This window comes from Haemorhous mexicanus, chromosome 9 (assembly GCF_027477595.1).
Source record: "Haemorhous mexicanus isolate bHaeMex1 chromosome 9, bHaeMex1.pri, whole genome shotgun sequence".
Taxonomy (NCBI): Eukaryota; Metazoa; Chordata; class Aves; order Passeriformes; family Fringillidae; genus Haemorhous; species Haemorhous mexicanus.
The window spans coordinates 6,734,256-6,752,229 of NC_082349.1; the positions used below are offsets into that span (position 1 = coordinate 6,734,256).

General features: G+C 38.0%; 1 protein-coding gene across 1 annotated transcript in view; it reads left to right on the top strand.

Annotated features, from left to right (window-relative positions):
- Nucleotides 1-17,974, top strand: part of FAF1 (Fas associated factor 1) — a 152,522-nt gene that overhangs the window by 114,129 nt on the left and 20,419 nt on the right. Inside the window, exons 14-15 of the mRNA XM_059853849.1 lie at nucleotides 6,822-6,958; nucleotides 9,403-9,491. Of these exons, the coding sequence (XP_059709832.1) occupies nucleotides 6,822-6,958; nucleotides 9,403-9,491 (226 nt within the window). The remainder of the gene's footprint in view (nucleotides 1-6,821; nucleotides 6,959-9,402; nucleotides 9,492-17,974) is intronic.

Below are 17,974 nucleotides of genomic sequence, written 5' to 3' on the forward strand. Positions count from 1 at the left end.
ATGAGGGTCCATCCTGAACCCTGCAGAACAAAACCAGCTCCAAATTTGTGTCATTTTGCCCAACTTTTAATGTTTGTCAGCTGACACTGATACAGGGATGTGTTTAAAACCTGCATTACTGTACAAAAGCACGTTTCTTCTGGAATCTCTCAATCTCCAATATCCATTCCAACAGATTGAAGACAGTCTGTAGGCAGGAGTAAAATGCTGTGAGAGCACTGATACCTGCCAGCCGCAGTGCAAGAGCATAAGCATTACAACTTTAGGAGTCAGACACTAAAACATTTCTTTCTGCAGCCACTCAGGACTGTTACTTTGTTAAAATGAAGGAGAAGTCATGTTAATAAAGTTGAGAGGAATTTTTTTTTGGCTTCCCTGGGTTTTAATTGCCTCTGACATCAGGTTTGCAGTGAAGGGAGCAGTTTGAGTAAGTTCAGTGATTATGAATTTTTTTATTAATCATAATAACATTATACTAAAGGGGAAATAAAATAAGTAGCCTTCATTAAGGAAAATAATGTGGTGCTTTTACTGTTAAGGAACATACATGGAATCTTTGTTTCCTACAGTTGAAACTTCAGTTGAAGGAGCAACTCTTTGAAATATTCTTGTGATCTGTTCATGTCAAAGGAGGAAGAAGGCCACAAAGCCATACATATATCTCTAGCTCTTGTTATATTCTACTCAATTTGAGGTGACTCACGGGCTTAAAAATCATTGTTTTCTTCCAATTGCTTGCAGTGAAGCTTGCTGCCATGGCCCTTCAGACAGCAGAAATTTGTGGGGAGGTGTCAGGGCAGTGGCAGTGGGGTTTGGCTGTGGTGGTGCTGGCAGTTCTGGCCCTGCCACTCACCCCAAGCACACACCTGCACTGGGCATCACTTGGGCTGGGCAACTCCTCAGGTTTCCAGAGGGATTCTGGGATGGACAAGCAGGAGAGCCAGACATGAGCAGCTCTAATTCTGGCAATTTTTACTTCAAAGAGTTGAGTGAAGAGCATTGTTCTAATACAGTTATGTACATGAGAGTTGTGTATGTTTGTGCAAACACATGCCTAACTGGTTTTGTTAATTCATTAGTGTGCATTAATATATTTGTATTCAGGAAAGATGTATAGTGATATATATATACACACATATCTTATATTGGTGCACACAGCATTTAGAAACACTGATAATGCATAATATTAAGAGCTTTCCAGCACACGTGGTGTTTGTTAAGCAAAGCCAAAACCATAAGACAGCGACTCAAAAATCTGTAGCAGCTTTATAGCTTTTGATATCATGGCCTTTGGGCACCATATTTCAAGGTGTGGCCAATTTTGCTTGGATGACAGGTATTTGTTAGTTTTAATGTTCAAATGATAGCTTTTCACTTTGCTTAAGCTTAGGAAAGAGTTAATTCACTAAAGTGCTTCTCAGCAGCAGGTTGTCTTCACCTGCAATTTCCGTCATCAAGTGATTAGCCATATTCACAGTTGCTGACCCTTAATTCTAACCTACTGAATGATGCATGCCTGGATGAAGACCAGTTGACCATATTACTCCAGCTCCCCAATCCCATTTGATCCTTCAGCAAATATATTGCAGGTGTGGGGTCTGTGAGAGCAGGAGGAGGTGAGTTAATTTCTCACAGCCTCTTCAGGAGTGACCACAGATTCTGTATATGTTGCTTGCAGAACTGTTGGACGTGTTCTTCAGGCACTAAATCCTTAACAGGTTTCACAGAGCAGTGTGAAAACCTTTTCTATTGTATTCTGCAATTTTTTATTTAATTTACTTTAATAGCAATACAGTGCCAGTCAATAAAAACAGGTCAGAAGTCTAATTAATGTTTTAAAAATAAAGGTTCTCAACCACCAGGCGAGTTTGTCATTTTCTGTAGGGTTTGTTTTGAGGAGGAAGAGGAAAGAAGGTGAGGAGGGAACCCTTCTGTTCCATGATTACATCCCACCCGCTCATTTTCTCCTTTTCTCCTTTGCTTTTGATTTTAGTGGCGGTCTTAACAGAATGTCAAGATCAATTTGCAGCATGGTTTAACTCAAGGTTTGCATTCTGCCAGCAGCAATTGTCCTACTGAACAATGCCGTGTGTTCTTGTAACTTCAGAAGCTTTTAGAAGGCTCATGGCAAGGGCAGCATCTAATGACTTTATTAGTGTAGGGTTTCAAAATGGACTCGGTAATTGTTCGCATCTCTTTGTCATTTAGTCATAATTACTGCATGGAATTGTTCAGGGTTGCACTTGTGAATAGTTTCCTAATAGCACTGAAACGAAGCAAAAAAGGGAAAGGATAAAAGGTGATTGTCTCTTTAGATGGAGAACAAAACAGCCTGTATATAGATGGTGGTTAAACTGTTTATTATACACCCACCAGAAAAGGTAAACTATCCCTGCTTAAATATTTATGTGCTTCAAGGTAATTTCATGTTAGTAATCTAAAAATGTCCAAATTTGGAAAACTGAAAATCAGCAGAGAATGCATTTTGATCTGGTCGTGATTAGGAAGATATGGATGTCTGTAATAGCCAACTATAAATAGAAAGCAGCCTCTCTGATGTTATTAAGATTTTCAGTGCATCAGTTTATATGCCTTTAGCAATGTTTTGAGGTCATCTGAGAAAAATAGATATTAAACCCAAGGAATTAATTAGACTGATAGATTTGTAAGCATGTGTTTTAAGTCCCCAATCTAAAACAAAATCTCAAAGAATGTTCTATCCCACTGTACTCAAACTACAACCTGGTTGATTAAGCTTGTTGATCAGAAAAGGTGAAAAATGGAACTTTTTTGTGTCCTGTGCAAAAGAGGTGAAGGCAGAACAGGTGGTCAAGACAGATTTGTTGGGCTGTTTTGAGGAAGGATTTGCTTGTATTCTCTTCTTGTTTGTTTCTTCTGCTGTATTTGTGCCAGCTTTCCTCCCGTTTGGAGAGTCTCTTTGACCTTACAGAATTGTATTTTACTTCTCAGGATGATTCTTTGACTTGTGAAGATTAATCTGAATTCTGTGACTTCTGATGTGCTTGTAGCTTCTCCTGCTTTCCCAACATCTGTAAAGTAACCAAACACTGTCTGTCCTTATCTCGGCTATTAGTAAATGTCTACATTAAATCTACCTGTGGCAAGCCTTGAACATTCCTTAGGAAATCATACAGTACATAATGGGTGATGGTGGAAGTGCATCTTGTGTGTTCCATTCTTTGTGCAGTGCTCTAGCAAGGGGTCGAGGTATATTTTATTTATACTTTCACCAGTAACTTTGCCTGGTGTCCAAGGATGGACTAAAGGGTTTCTAGAGTTCTGTGGTTAAAACTGAATGGGGTTGGGAAGTATTTATCTAATCTGGTTGAACCTTTCAGGGTGGGAGTCAGATCTTCCATGTTTTAGGAGGAGATAGATAACCCACTCATGTAGGCATTGCATTTGCATAAAGAGGATAAAATCCTGCTTTTTAACATCTGAATCTGGGGTTTAGCATGTGGATCCTTGAAGATGATGCCCACATAATTTGATTTAGGCTCTGTATATATCTTTAAAACATGCCTTGTGTCTGCTGCTCCTTGTGTTTGAGGTATGACCCTACCAATGTGGGTAAGGCAGTAACTCTGAATTATGGAGAGCAAGATTATTTTAATATGCCAATTCAGGACCTCAGCTTTTACTATTTTAAAAATGTAAATACCTAATATAAAAATGTTATTTTTACATTAACATTTTAATGAGTCTTATGTTGACTTTGCACATTATATAATTATTATTAAAATAATCAGAAACCTTGCATATTTAATATTCATAATTGTTTTCCTCATGCTCAGTAAAGAAGTTACTTTTCTTCCAAAGCCATTTCTGAAATGTTAAAGGCTGTTTAAGGTTGGCTTTGGAAATTATCTAGTCATAAATAAATCACACTTTTTTGGCTCAAAGTCATCCACTTTCTGTTCTGAAAGGAAATAGGTCTTTTAGAAGAGATTGTCAGATTTTCTGCTGCTGCTGATTTTTGAGGAGGACTTTAGGCTAAGAACATCCAGAAAGGCTGCACTGGAGATGTTCTTTCTGTTCTGTTAAAAAGTTCTTTCCAAGAAGTGTAGGGGGCACCATGTGCCAAAGGGCCTCATTGTAGGAGGAAACTTTTCCAAAGTTTTCCCTTCTGTGCATAAAACTAAAAAGTAACTTCAGGAATTTATATGAGTAAGACTGTAACAAATAACCAGATCTTTTTTATTTCTGTTGTTACAGAAAGTAAAGAAATTCTAGAATACTATGAATACTATGAAGATCTAAAATACTATGACTTTTATAGTATTTATTTTGAATGCATTTTTCCATGCATTTGAGAGCCGAGTTCTCTCTGTATGGAAGAGAACTTGACCTTAGGTGCAGTAGACATTTGCTAATACAATTGTTAAATAACATTAAGGTGCTGGGGAGAGGGTAAGAACAGCAATGAGAGCTTGCAGTTTTTTTGGGTTTTTTTGGAACATACAAGAAATATTCAAAATGTAGCACCAAGTGTGCCTCTGCACATTCTGGGAGCACACTACAGTGTGCAAGATGCAACCCTTTTCCCTGGAGGGACATCTGTCTCTTTGATGGACTCCACAGGCACTTTTTTTGGCAGCTCTGGAGATGCCACTGAGAGATCTGGCACGCTTCTGTTTAGATGAAAGTGAGAAAATCCCTTGTAAGTGATGTACAGAGTAAGCTACTGGATATGGCACCAAGTTGTTTTGGTCCTGCTCACTTCTAACAGAAAATATTAGCACAGAGGAGACTTTTTTTCCCCTTTTGGTCTGGTTATGGATCTGAAAGTAAAAAGGTCTACAAATACAAAATCAGTTAAGGCAGAAAAGAAGAAAAAAAATCATTCTTCATTCAGAATTCTCTGCATGCAAAACCTATGCCTACAAAAGCATATTTTTGGACTGAGTTATTGGTTGACTAAATACAAAATAGACTTAAAAAAAAAAATTAACAAACCAACACTTTTGACCACTACAACTAGGATTTTAGGAGTCTCTTTAGTTTTGTTCCTTCTAGCATAATTCTCTACAGCACTTCCTCACTTCCAGTTAAATATTTTGGTTTTCTATGAAACTTGAGTGCTTTTCTTCTGTGCTGTGTTGAAGACTGTTTAACACAGTTTTGATACACGAGTCTAGGAATTCAGCTCAATTGTCCACTGTCTTTATTGCTTCCAGGGGTGAAACCTTGAACTCACAGAAGTAATTTTCATTTTGCTCTGGAGGATCACCACTGACTTCTGTGAGGCCAACATTTCACTTCCCTGTTCCCACCTTGAAAGGAAAACATCAAAAGGCATTATTTATCTGAAGAGTTGATATGTCCAGACTTTACAGATGCTGTTTTATCCTTACCAGATGTTACGTGTCTGTGTCGCTGTTTCTGATAGAGCAGAGTTTGTTCAGCTTTTTGATGTCTTCTTTGTGTCTGATTGTTCTGAGTTGAAAAATACAGAGAATCAGGGAGTAACACTTATGGCTTTGAAATACTTCCTTGCCACCCCCACCCATTGCCTTCCATCCAACTACAGCCAAAGACAAATTCTCTCTGAGGAGAGATTTTTTTAGTACTTCAGGTGCCTCAAATAAACCCAACGCTGTTCTTGTCACTCTTATCCATTTTTAGCTATTTTACTGGACACAACATATATATTGATTAAAAAAGTCACAATTTTGAATCTTTTCAGTTTCTTTGAGAAGAAATTACTTGGAGCACTTGACATTTTAATGCAGTTTGTCTTTTCAAATAGATTTGGCTTCTAATGCATGTGACAACGGGACTTTGCTCTGCAGTTAGAGCATACATTTCAGAGTAGTTGTTACCTAAAATATTATCATAAGGCATAAGAAAACACACGATTTAAGTTGCCTTTCATGAACATAATTAAGAATTAATAAGCCTGTACCAGTGGCTAGTCCTCAGAATTTCCACTGTTTTGCCTTTTGTGACCCGTGTTATTAAAAGTCCATTATTTTTACAGACTTTATTAAATTGGATCTTATTAAAGCATTCTATATTTGCATTTGGTCTTTCATAATTCATTATTATTATGACATTTACTTTTTACCATCAGATCTGAAAACATATCATAAGCTACCCTTTTCTCTTGAAAGAAATGCTAATTTCAAACAGTCCTTTAATGGAAGAGAAAAGCTTTATCAGTTTTTTCATTTATTCAAGATCGTGTTAAGAATACTAATGTTAGACTTCTGTATGCTAATATCTAAGAGCTTTTTTTGGTCAAAAGCTTAGAATTATTGTTTTTTAGACCACATTGCTAAGTGTGTCACTGGCAGGGCACTGGTACAAAAGAAAATACAATTCTGAAGTACCATGTTTTAATTCTGTGACTGATAAAACCAATTTCTTGATCTTTCATTATCAAATTATGCTTTTGTATGAAATTTACTGTTTTTACACTTCACCATGTTATTAGATTGTTGCTCTACTTAGTTTCTCTTTAGAAGTTTTAAACAATTGATTCAGCATTATTATTTTGGGAAGTAGTTTTGAATTATAGTCTTCACATAGTGGAACAGGAAATGGAATTCTCCATTAAATAAATCATTGTCTCAAGCAATTGTTAATTGTTTTAATTTAGACAACCTGGACCCTATCATGTTTGTAAATATTATAATAATTTAGTCATAAAAAGAGATAAAGAGCTCTAGAAGTGAATGGAGGGTGTGTTAAACAGTAGGTAACGTGCAGTTAAACTGCTGAATTTAGCATAATTATTTTTTTAAACTTAGCTTCAAAAGATTTCTGCAATGCTAACTATTTATTTCTTCCCCCACCAGGTTTCTGACAATGTGCACTAGACATTTTGGGAGTGTTGTAGCCCAAACCATTCGAACTCAGAAGACAGACCAGTTTCCACTTTTCCTGATTATTATGGGAAAACGATCATCTAATGAAGTGTTGAATGTAATACAAGGTACTGTTCTTTAGATTACAGAAATTCCTTATGTGGGTATTGAAACTGTTATAAGAGGTCTTTGCTAACTGTTTCTCTTTTAAGAATATTAGTTTATTACATAAAACACACTTTAAGTGGCCAGGGTATAATTATCTACTACTCATAAATGTATTAAGTAGCATGGTGTTAGAGACTGGAGTTGCCATGACTGGAGTGGAATTATAGTTTACATTTTTCTTTTATTTTTTTAAGTGGAAGCCTAATTTCCTAAATAAGGAGCTACACTTAGTTTTCCAAAATAATATCCAGGTACATTCCTGATTTCCAGAAGATCTTGGCTGCACTTTTTGCAAAGTGTCAGAATGCATTTTGTTCTTTGGGTGTAGTTTCTTGTTAATACCTGAGCTCCTGTTGCTAACATTTGGACATGAGTTGCTTTTTCAGACCTGCCTGAAGCATCAAGACCCCCAGATCAGGGGATTAGGATTGAAATTCCTGATATAATCTCACATAAATGAAGCTTTCTGCTTTATCTGAGCAGTTCTCTCTGGTGTAACCATTCCTCTGATTTCACTGACAGCAAGATGACTTAGATGTGGAGTGTTACCCTCTGACTGCTGTTCTCAGTAACTCTTCAAATTAGAGCACATCAAAGAATGGCTGCCTCTCATTTCTTCTGCTTTCTCCACAAGTTTGCCTTCATGGCACTGTGTCCTCATTTTTTTATTGCTTATATCTGGCAGTCTTTATTGTAATCTCATTTTCCTGAGGAAGTTCAGCCTCAGGAAATGCTGCCTTTTGCAGACAATCATTAGGGTTTATTTTTTGCCTCTGGGATTAATAATTTTCTTGAGGAATCTGCAGTGTTCCTTCCTGTGGAGAAAATGGTTAATTTTTGCATGGATTTTTTCTCCTCAGTGCAAGGTACAGCACAACACTAATTCATGGTATGAATGCCTGTAGCTTATAAAACCTATTTCATAGGTTTTGTAGGTTATTTCATAGAAATAATCCTATAAATATCTCATTTTTCTGACTTTGCAGTACAGTTCAGAACCTTTGCCATCCCACTGAAGTCAGTGGTGCTACTGACTTAAATTACTTAACTGCTTTAGCAGCAATTCAAAGTCATAATACAATGCAGCTTAATCCAGATTATTTAATGGCATGAGTTAAATTTTAATGATTTGTCAGGTTTTCTGCAATCTTTTGCACTAAACTAAAACAATCACCTATTGTAGCCTTACTTAAATTCATCCTTTAACAAAGATCACCCAATCTCTGCTTGGTATTTTCCCAGCAATGGGGACACTGGTATCTTTTAACAATACTGCTTCAATGAATGGTAGCCTCTGAAGTCCTGCATGTTGTAGCATGTGGGATAACATTTTCTGCTAAGGTAGCAAATGTTAGGAATGGGAACAATGAGGGCCTTTCAGGGCTGGGTGAGAAGGCATGTTTACAGAAGAGATACAACTATATAGAAACCTAAGACCTCAGTGGTGTTTATTGAAATGCAGACTGTCTTAGTTTGCTTTTGATTTTTACTTTTTTCCTGGGGTTGGAAACTATGGGGACAGTCTTGTTTTCTTTAGTGGGACTTGTTCTGCTGGGGTCCCACAGCTGTTGAGGCTGGCAGATGTTAAGACTTCATAGTTTGTGACCATTTCTCATGGTTTAAGATCTTTTAACTACTATAACAAATGGCTTTAATGGGTAGTTTAGTCTTCACTTTAGAAAGAGAAACCAATGCATCTTGGTAGGAAATTAAATTAATCTTTCAGTCTTAATGAAGACTGGAGGCTTGCTGGAAGGAAAATATGGGGAGGTATCTGTTTTCCTGTGTATGTGTTCTGTTTCATGATACACACATGGATGACAGAATTTTCCTCTTCAGTAGCTTTGCAAGTTTTTTGACAAGTAAATAGACTGAAGAAAATACAGTATTTGAAATTTTATTACTAGTTCCATCCAAATAAAACATGGATCTATTTTGTCACATCCATTCAATCATTGTTTTGTGTGTTTTCCATTGTTTTGAACCAATCCACTTGGATGCTGCTGCCAATATCCTACCTTGTGTTGCCTAAGCAGTTGCTTTGGTCTCCCTGGGATTTCTAAAACTGTAACATCAATTTCACACAAGGAAATCCTAGATCTACTGCTTTCCTTTAACATCAGTGACTAAAAGACAAAATAGAGTTAAATTATGCAAGCATAAAAGCAATTGTTCAGATTTGCACCATCTGAAATTTTAACCTGTGATCAACCTTTGTAAAAATAATTTTGAGTTTTCAGTAAAAAGGTGGACTGAAAGCATTCTACTGAGATATTTGCATTTCCTACTCATCCTATATATTTTTTTTAGTCTGTCTATTTCTTATGGATTAATTCTAAAATGACTTCTTTTTTGTTTAATAACTTTAATGAAATGAAGTTCAGCTATCTTCCTTTGTTGCTAGGTAACACAACAGTGGATGAGCTAATGATGAGGCTGATGGCTGCAATGGAGATCTTCAGTGCCCAGCAGCAGGAAGACATAAAGGATGAGGTGAGGACTGAAAGTTGCTGCAGATACCTCCTGGCTTCCACTAATCTCTGGGGATGTAAATTAACCAGATGTTTCTTTAGCCAGTGGAGTTGGGTATGGTGTGTTTTAGTGTCTGTTCCATTGTATATATTATAGTGATATTATAGAGCTTAATATGCTCATACAAGGAAAATTATCAGATTTTTTGCCACTGACCAGCTCCAAGTCATAGGTAGAAAACAAAAATAGATTAATATATCTTAAATGTGTCTGTTTAAAAGGGGGCTGAAACTAACTTTAACCAGTACACCAGTACTGAACCAGCACTCAGAATGATGCAGAGTGCATAAATGATGACAAGACTTCTCAAAACCAGAGTTTCAATTACACAGAAGCAGACAAAGTGAATTACACAGCTGAAAGATCTTTATCTGTTGCTCTATAAATTAAGAGTGACATTTTTAAGTAATGAAGTTCTTAGGAATTTATAATAATAGGTGTGTTGCCATTCAAGATTATTCTTATCCTGTTGCATAGACATTGATTGACAATAATTCACGAAACACATTCTTCACATTTAAATCTTGTATCTCATTAGTGCAAGATTTACTGACTATAACATGAAGGCACATTATCTGCACAATATCTGTCATTCACTTTTTCTTCTTTATTTATGCTACCTGTAATTCATTGGTAAAGAAATTGACTTTAATTTTGTTAATACTAAACACAAATTTAAATGTGAGGATTACAACAAAAATCCAAGGCATGATCTAACTGAATTTTTTATTGCATTTTGACAGGAGTGTTGTGAGTATGGAAGGTTCTTTAATGCTTTAGTAAGAAGGTGAAATTTACATCACAGATGAGCTCCAAGAAAGGTTCAGAATTAAAAACGATACAAGCTGATAAAAAGGAAGAAAACTGAGGGAAACAGAAGCATATAAAGTCAGAGAGATAGGGCAAACAAGGGATAAAGCAGAAGTGATAGGATTGGAACAGAGTGAGGAACAGGACAGCAGACCAGACCCAGAACCAGGAACTGGCTCCTGTCCTGGGCTGCTCTTTGTCCTTCCCTGGGTGGCCAAGAGCAGTAACAGTGACTGTCCAGTCCCCACATGGGATTGTTGTCTCCTGGCTTCTTTCCCCAAGTGCCCTACCTATCTAGGGAGAATGGAAAATTGATTTTTATACCTTTCTCCAATATCTACCTTTGTCCAAGTCTCCTATAGTCTTTTGTTTTTCTGTCACTGAAGGTACTGGTGACATTTCTTCCCACCAGGAGCTTTTTCTAACACACTTTGACATTCAGAAAAGTGATGGAAAATTTCATAAACTTTGGGGGCAGCTTTCCAGACACTATGGGTTCTATACACAAATAGGATATTTACTTACACCTTGGCTCCACTCGTTACAAGCACACTGAAAAGGTGATCTCAGACACTTTGCCTTTGAAGCAGGAAGTTTTCAAAAAGAAAAATAACCTTGCTTTATGAAATTACTATTCCAGAGAAGGAGTATTTGACAAGCAGTCTGTACTCAACAGAGGGCTTCAGCCTGAAAACAAAATATTGCCTTTTTGTGGTTAGCTACATAACATGTAGCTTTCTTGTAAGCCTTGTACTTGACAACTTCAAGTGTTCAAACATCAACACCTTTTCTTTCTTAAGATCTTTCTGCAGTTGGTGCAATTTTTTCCCAAATATTACAATAGCAAACAGGATACAGAGTCCGGTTTCTGTTACTGTTTTCTTAATAGCAACAATAAGTCATCATAAAACCACAAGAAGATAAGCAGAAAATTCTTTTGTGCTTTAAAAAGAGGAGTCATCAGTGTAGCATTGTTGTAAACAGAAGTGTGTGTGAGAGAGAACCAGAACTGGAAACATTTGTAAAGGACAGCATGAAGTCAGTAATGAGTGAGTTTGTGCAGCTGAAATTCTCATGCACATGAAAGCTTCCAGCACAGCCATTGCATAATCCTCTTTGGCACAGTGTGTTTTGCAGTGCCCTCTGATGGTTGTTTGGGTACAGGAGGACTGGTACCACTCCAGCTGCTGGTCCAGGTGTTCAGCTGATGTTGGCTGTAGCTACAGGCAGCTCCCTGTCACTGAGCTTCTGCTGGGGGTGTAGGTGGGATGCTCAGAACAGCTTTGCCAACTTACCTCACCTGAGTGAGCCACCTCAGTAGCTGCTGGCAGTAATAGTATGCTTAGCTGAATCCTGTGCTTTTGTATCCATATGTTGGTAAAATTTAGCCTCTTAAGTCTCAAGTGCTAAAATACCATCACTTAACTAGCAGTTGGATTTAATTTTTAGATTTGTGTGTTGTGCTCATACATAATCTCCAAAGAAATACCTTAAAAGCATTGGGGTGCACATGTGTACTCATGGTAACCCAACATGCCTGTCCTGGTGTGTAACTTCTGCAGCTGTTTTCTCTCCCAAGTTTCTTTCAAGGGAGATCAGCCTGCTGTCCCACCTTTTCCCTGCCTCTCCAGGGTCCTGGCTCAATCATGAGCTGTTGCTGTGTTGGCCAGATGACATTTTGGAAACCTCCTGCCTCTTTTGGACCCTGCTGTTGATGTGCCATTGTACATACACAGTCTAGGTGTCTGTTTTTATAATTTTGCTCCTAAAATTGCTGTAAGAATAAGCCACAAACAGCAAAATTGGATTAGCAGTACACTGATGGGCTCACAGGGCTCTTCTGGTTAGAAGTGGCCGATGGATAATTCAGTTGTGGGTTCAGTGACCATCACCAGTGAAGCCTTTGGGCCAGGATACAGCCCCACCTTTCCCAGTGCAGTCAGATCTGGGGACTGAAGTCCTACCTCAAGCTGTGTATGCAGAGTTATTCTGCAGCTGCACTAATGATTTCCTGCATCTGATGAACAGATTTTCATTTTCTAACCATGTTTGCTCCCCTAGTCAACACTGCAGGAGTTGACCTGTTCAGGCAGTGGGGTTTTGCAGAGGGAATAAATGTCATTAAGGATTTTCTTCTGCAAGCAAGAAGGGGTGTCTCAGAGCAGGGATAACCAGCCTCTGCCACTGTTAATCAAGGTGTGCACTGAGATTTTTTGGACACTGACTTTGAAAAGAGTGAGTAGTATCAGTTCCTCTTGGGTATCAGTTCCTCTTGAGTGTCAATGCCTGGTGCTGAGCTTAGGAAAACAATAGTTGTAAAATATTCTACGCCCTGGAATGTCCATTTTTAAACACCCTGTGAGCTTGCTTGCTTTAGTTGGTTAGTTAAATAATCATCTCGGTGTGGCGTGATGGGCCCGAATAGATCCGAGTTAGTTCCTTTGTGAGATTAATGTGAAGAGATCTGTGATTAAATCCTGGCATTACAGCACAACACACCTGTTCTGGGCTGATCATCAACATTTTTTCTTCATTGCCTGAGGAGGAGGCTTCTCAAAGGATTACAGTAACACTTTTTGACAAGCTTATACAGGGTGGAGTTTCCATGTAATGACAGGGCTCATTTGATGATGCCTCAGTAATGCATTTTTTATTTTTGCTGTCAACATTTATTACTGTAAAAGAAATGACTGTTACACAGCTGGTCCAACTTGTCCACATTTAAGTAACAGTAGGTCTCTGGTCCTGTTTATTTTTGTCATTATGCAACACCAGCACTCCTGCTCTTGGATTAGACATCAAGGTGGAAATACCCACAGTTACTTCAGAGACCTTCTTAATTTTACAAATACCAATTGAAACCTTTCATTCACTTTAAACTATGTCTGCCAGCACGCTGCTCTGTGATGTAATAGAGAGACACTTAAGAATTCTTAAACTGGAAAAACTGCTGTAAACAGACTGACTGAAGATAAGCTGTAGAAAACTGTAGGCCTGCAGAGTCACCATCCTTCCTCTCTGTTCTTGGGTGACATCTCTTTCCTAGATACTTCTAGAGCTTGAGGAAAACATAGGTTCTTCGTCAGCAATATCTGGATGGGGATTTAAAAAACACATGAAGGAAAACCAGAACTCCAGAATGGCTGCATAAATTCTTTTTTCTCTTTTCCCTGCCACAGCACTTTGGGGCTTTAGTGACCAAGTGATATTTTCATAGCTGTGCTGTGAGAAGCCTGCTATCACCATGTCTTTTCCTCCTCTTCTGCCTTGCTGTTGTCAAATGTAGGGAAGGTGCTCCCATCAGCTCTGCAAGAGACCTCTGAAATTTCTGCTAGGGACTGAAGCTCTGATCTATCACATCATGATATATCTAGTGTATATCACTAGAAATCAGGCATCTGAATACCTTGGATAATCTGTGTTCCATCTAACACTGTCATGTGCATCATGGTGTATAGTATTTGCACAAGAGATTATTAGAATACACGAAATCCATTAAATTCCAAAGCACAAAAGCATTATGGTGATGACAGCCATCTAGCAAAGATTGGGATTTAACCCCTCAAGAATCTAATTAGCAATTTACTAATTATTACTAGTTATAACTAATTAAACTGCAGTAATCAAAATTTGTTGGATTAAATTTTCTGATTTTGTGTTTGCAATATGACAGCACAGCCCATTGAGCATTCCCATGGAGCCCTTGGCTGCACACCCCCCAGTGGGTGCAAGTGCTGCCTTCAAGAGTTTACAGCATGGTTAGAGCCTTGGCAAAGTGCAAGGCAATGGCAGAGGAAAGAAAGAAAGAAGGCAAATAAAATATCTTTAGTCCCTGTGGCTTTTAGGCTGTACATGGTGATGGCTCCAGTCAGTGAATATTCAGCCCAGCTGGGCAGATGTATCAGGACTGGCTGGCTCTTTTCCCACAGAAAGGCACTGCAGGCTCCTTGAAGATTCTGGGTTTGGTTTTCTTTTTGTCACTTGAGTTAATTCCAAAACTGGAATCTGGAACTGAGCTTTCAGCCTTCAGTGTGGAAGGCAGGATCCTGTGATGTTCTGTGCTGTTCTGCCCCTCACCCTGCCTCCTCTTGTGGTTCTGCCACCCCTAAAACGTCCATTTGCTTTGTCCTTGTCCTTCCCATACACCCAACACACTCTGTGTACACTTTTTCCTGCCATATATTCCCCATCATGTATGTTTAAGTTATACAATGTGCAAGTCTGTCATCTTAGTGAGTCAAATTCATGCCTTTCTTGCACTGGTTTGTTTGGACAAAGGGGTGTTTCTCTTTAATGCTCCCATGAATAGCCTTAAGCATTTGCAGATTTTAATTTCAGGAGTGGTTCAGTGAAATGAACTGTCTTTCAGATGGGCAGTCAGCATTTGCAAATACACTTCTTTCTTTCTTTCTTTCTTTCTTTCTTTCTTTCTTTCTTTCTTTCTTTCTTTCTTTCTTTCTTTCTTTCTTTCTTTTCCTTCCTTCCTTCCTTCCTTCCTTCCTTCCTTCCTTCCTTCCTTCCTTCCTTCCTTCCTTCCTTCCTTCCTTCCTTCCTTCCTTCCTTCCTTCCTTCCTTCCTTCCTTCCTTCCTTCCTCTCTTCCTCTCTTCCTCTCTTCCTCTCTTCCTCTCTTCCTCTCTTCCTCTCTTCCTCTCTTCCTCTCTTTCTCTCTTTCTCTTCTTTCTCTCTTTCTCTCTTTCTCTCTTTCTCTCTTTCTCTCTTTCTCTCTTTCCTTTCTTTCCTTTCTTTCCTTTCTTTCCTTTCTCTCTTTCTTTCTTTCTTTCTTTCTTTCTTTCTTTCTTTCTTTCTTTCTTTCTTTCTTTCTTTCTTTCTTTCTTTCTTTCTTTCTTTTCCTTCCTTCCTTCCTTCCTTCCTTCCTTCCTTCCTTCCTTCCTTCCTTCCTTCCTTCCTTCCTTCCTTCCTTCCTTCCTTCCTTCCTTCCTTCCTCTCTTTCTCTCTTTCTCTTTCTCTCTTTCTCTCTTTCCTTTCTTCCTTTCTTCCTTCCTTTCTTCCTTTCTTTCTTTCTTTCTTTCTTTCTTTCTTTCTTTCTTTCTTTCTTTCCTTCTTTCCTTCTTTCCTTCTTTCCTTCTTTCCTTCTTTCCTTCTTTCTTTCCTTCTTTCTTTCCTTCTTTCTTTCCTTCTTTCTTTCCTTCTTTCTTTCCTTCTTTCTTTCCTTCTTTCTTTCCTTCTTTCCTTCTTTCTTTCTTTCTTTCTTTCTTTCTTTCTTTCTTTCTTTCTTTCTCTTGTAATAGCCCTTTACTCACTGGTGCTCTGAGAAATGTCTTCTCCTCCTGGGTATCTTCTCAAGTTCTGTCTCGTCCAGCTTTATTTCACAGTAAAACTGGTCCCAAAGGGCAGTTGGGAATAATATAACACAGCTCCCTGAGAGAAATCAGGTGCAAAGCTGATTCCTGGGGTTAAATCATAAATCCTACCTTCAGAAATTACAATAATAAATAGGGAAAAAAAGCCCAGAAAGGCCAATGCTGACTTTTCCAGCAAAATATCCCATTCAGAAAGTGGAATATTTTTTAACTTGTAGAATCTGCAGTCCTAAATTCAGTCAAGAATCCCTCTTTGTCCATCATCCTGCATCTGAAAATGCCTGTCACTAGGATTAACTTCAACAAATGGTTTAGGAAATAATTATATGAAAGAGTTATCCTAAATTTCTTCTTTATTTTCTCTGTCAGTTTTTCTTAGTCTTGATGCACTGGATATTCCTCAGGAGATGGTTTTCTCTGCTCAATTGTAGCTATCTCATAAGTGTTTGATATATTTGGGTTGACTGCATCTCTAAGAAGCAGAATAGCAAAGTCAAGTCATAGCTGAAGAATACATGCTGTAATTAAAGCTTTTTTTTTTCAGATTTCCAGCCTTCCATTGAATGTATGTCCTCCCATTGTCAAAATAGGAAAACAGAAATCTGTGACTTCTCCCCTTTTTAGGTGCCAGGGAGTGTTGTCCCCTTGTCTCAAGCCCCAAACCCTTGGGATGTGGATGGTTTGCATTCACACCAGCCTTCAGTCACTGCTGTGGAATTCTCCTGCTTCTGATCAAGGCTTTTTAAGTGACCCAGGATAAGCCATGTCTGTTTATACTTTGATTTCTTGAATAAGGAAGGTGCCAGTTCTGCCTTCATTGCAAAAGCACTGTGGAGATGCATTTAGTGATGTTCCCTCAATAATGACTGCAATTTATGTAGGGTCTAACAGGAAAGTTGTCAGCTGCCTCCAATTTTGTTCATGGATAAAACTTCTGAATTTTTTTATATTAATTATTAGTGGCATGATTACTCTTGACACGTTCTTTGTTAGTGCAGTGGAAGATTCTCTGCAAAATAATTTCTTCTGCTTTTCCTGTCACTACTGAGTTTCTTTTGTTGCTTTCTGGTGAACTTGAAGCATCCTCATCCTTCTCTAGAGGAAGAGATGACTAAGATAAGAAACTGCATTACAAAAGGGAGAACTGCTTCGTGTAATGTTTAAAATTTGTCCAAGGTGTAACTCTACACCAAACAATACCAAAATTTAGCCCTAAAACCTCTGGAGGAGTTGGTTCCTGTTGATGTGAGCAGTGTTAGCAAACAGAAGTAGTAACACAGAAGTAGGTACAGAGAGGCATTGCATGGGATTACATCTGCTGCTTACCCAAAGAGCTCTTGATTCCAGGTTTGTTTTGAAGGTCTGTTTCAGTAAGAGCAGTATTCTTTCAATGAGGTGTAGGGCTCAGTGGCCCAGTCATTTACTTTTAGATGTGGCTCACATATTTCTATGAGGACCAGGCAGTCATGCGTGGTAATTCTTCACATTCCTGACATCTTTTTCATAATCCACTTCTAGGATGATGATAACTGCAATGAATAGGGAAGGAAGCATTTTAACTTTTTTTTAATGTCTGGAATTCATGTTTCAATATTAGTTGTAGAATCTATAACATCAGTATTTTTTAATTTTTTTTTTAATAAACTACAGTAACTCTATCTTAGTTGCTAGCAATCTTTGATGGAGAAGAGCCTGTAGTTGCAATAGTTGTATCTAATCTTTACTGGACTTGTGTGGCCTTTGAAATTCAACGTGTGGACTTAGGTGGGATGCATGGAGTCAAAAAACAGAAGTTGAATAAGTTGTGTCTGAAATAATTCTAAATATGTTTTAAAGGCTTTTCCTCTGGCAGATAACCTCAAGTCATCTTCCTTTAGTGAGCTGATTTGGAAAGGTTGTTTTGGTTCTCACTATTCTAAGATAAATTTTCAGTATGTTTATGAAAAGTCTCAGTATAAAAAGCACAAATTTTTTTTCTTTACTGTTATGTTCCATCTGTGAGAAGAAATGGGAAAACCTCTGTGTATTCAACAAACTTTCCTCATATTTAGAAAAATAAAAATGGGAGCTGTTTAATTATTTCAACGCCCCCTTGTCTCAAAAATGGAGTATTCATGTAGGATAGTTCTTGCTATCAGGTTCAAGTTCTGTGAGCAGAGTATCTAAAACTTGTCAATGTCCAGAGTAGCCAGGAAGGGGAAGGGTTATTTGGTGGTTATTGTCCTTTTTTGCATTTTGCAAGAATTACTTCTACTCGTGTTTTGGTTCTGCTGAATAAAGTGATGGTTTCTAGATCTTGGAATGAAATTCAG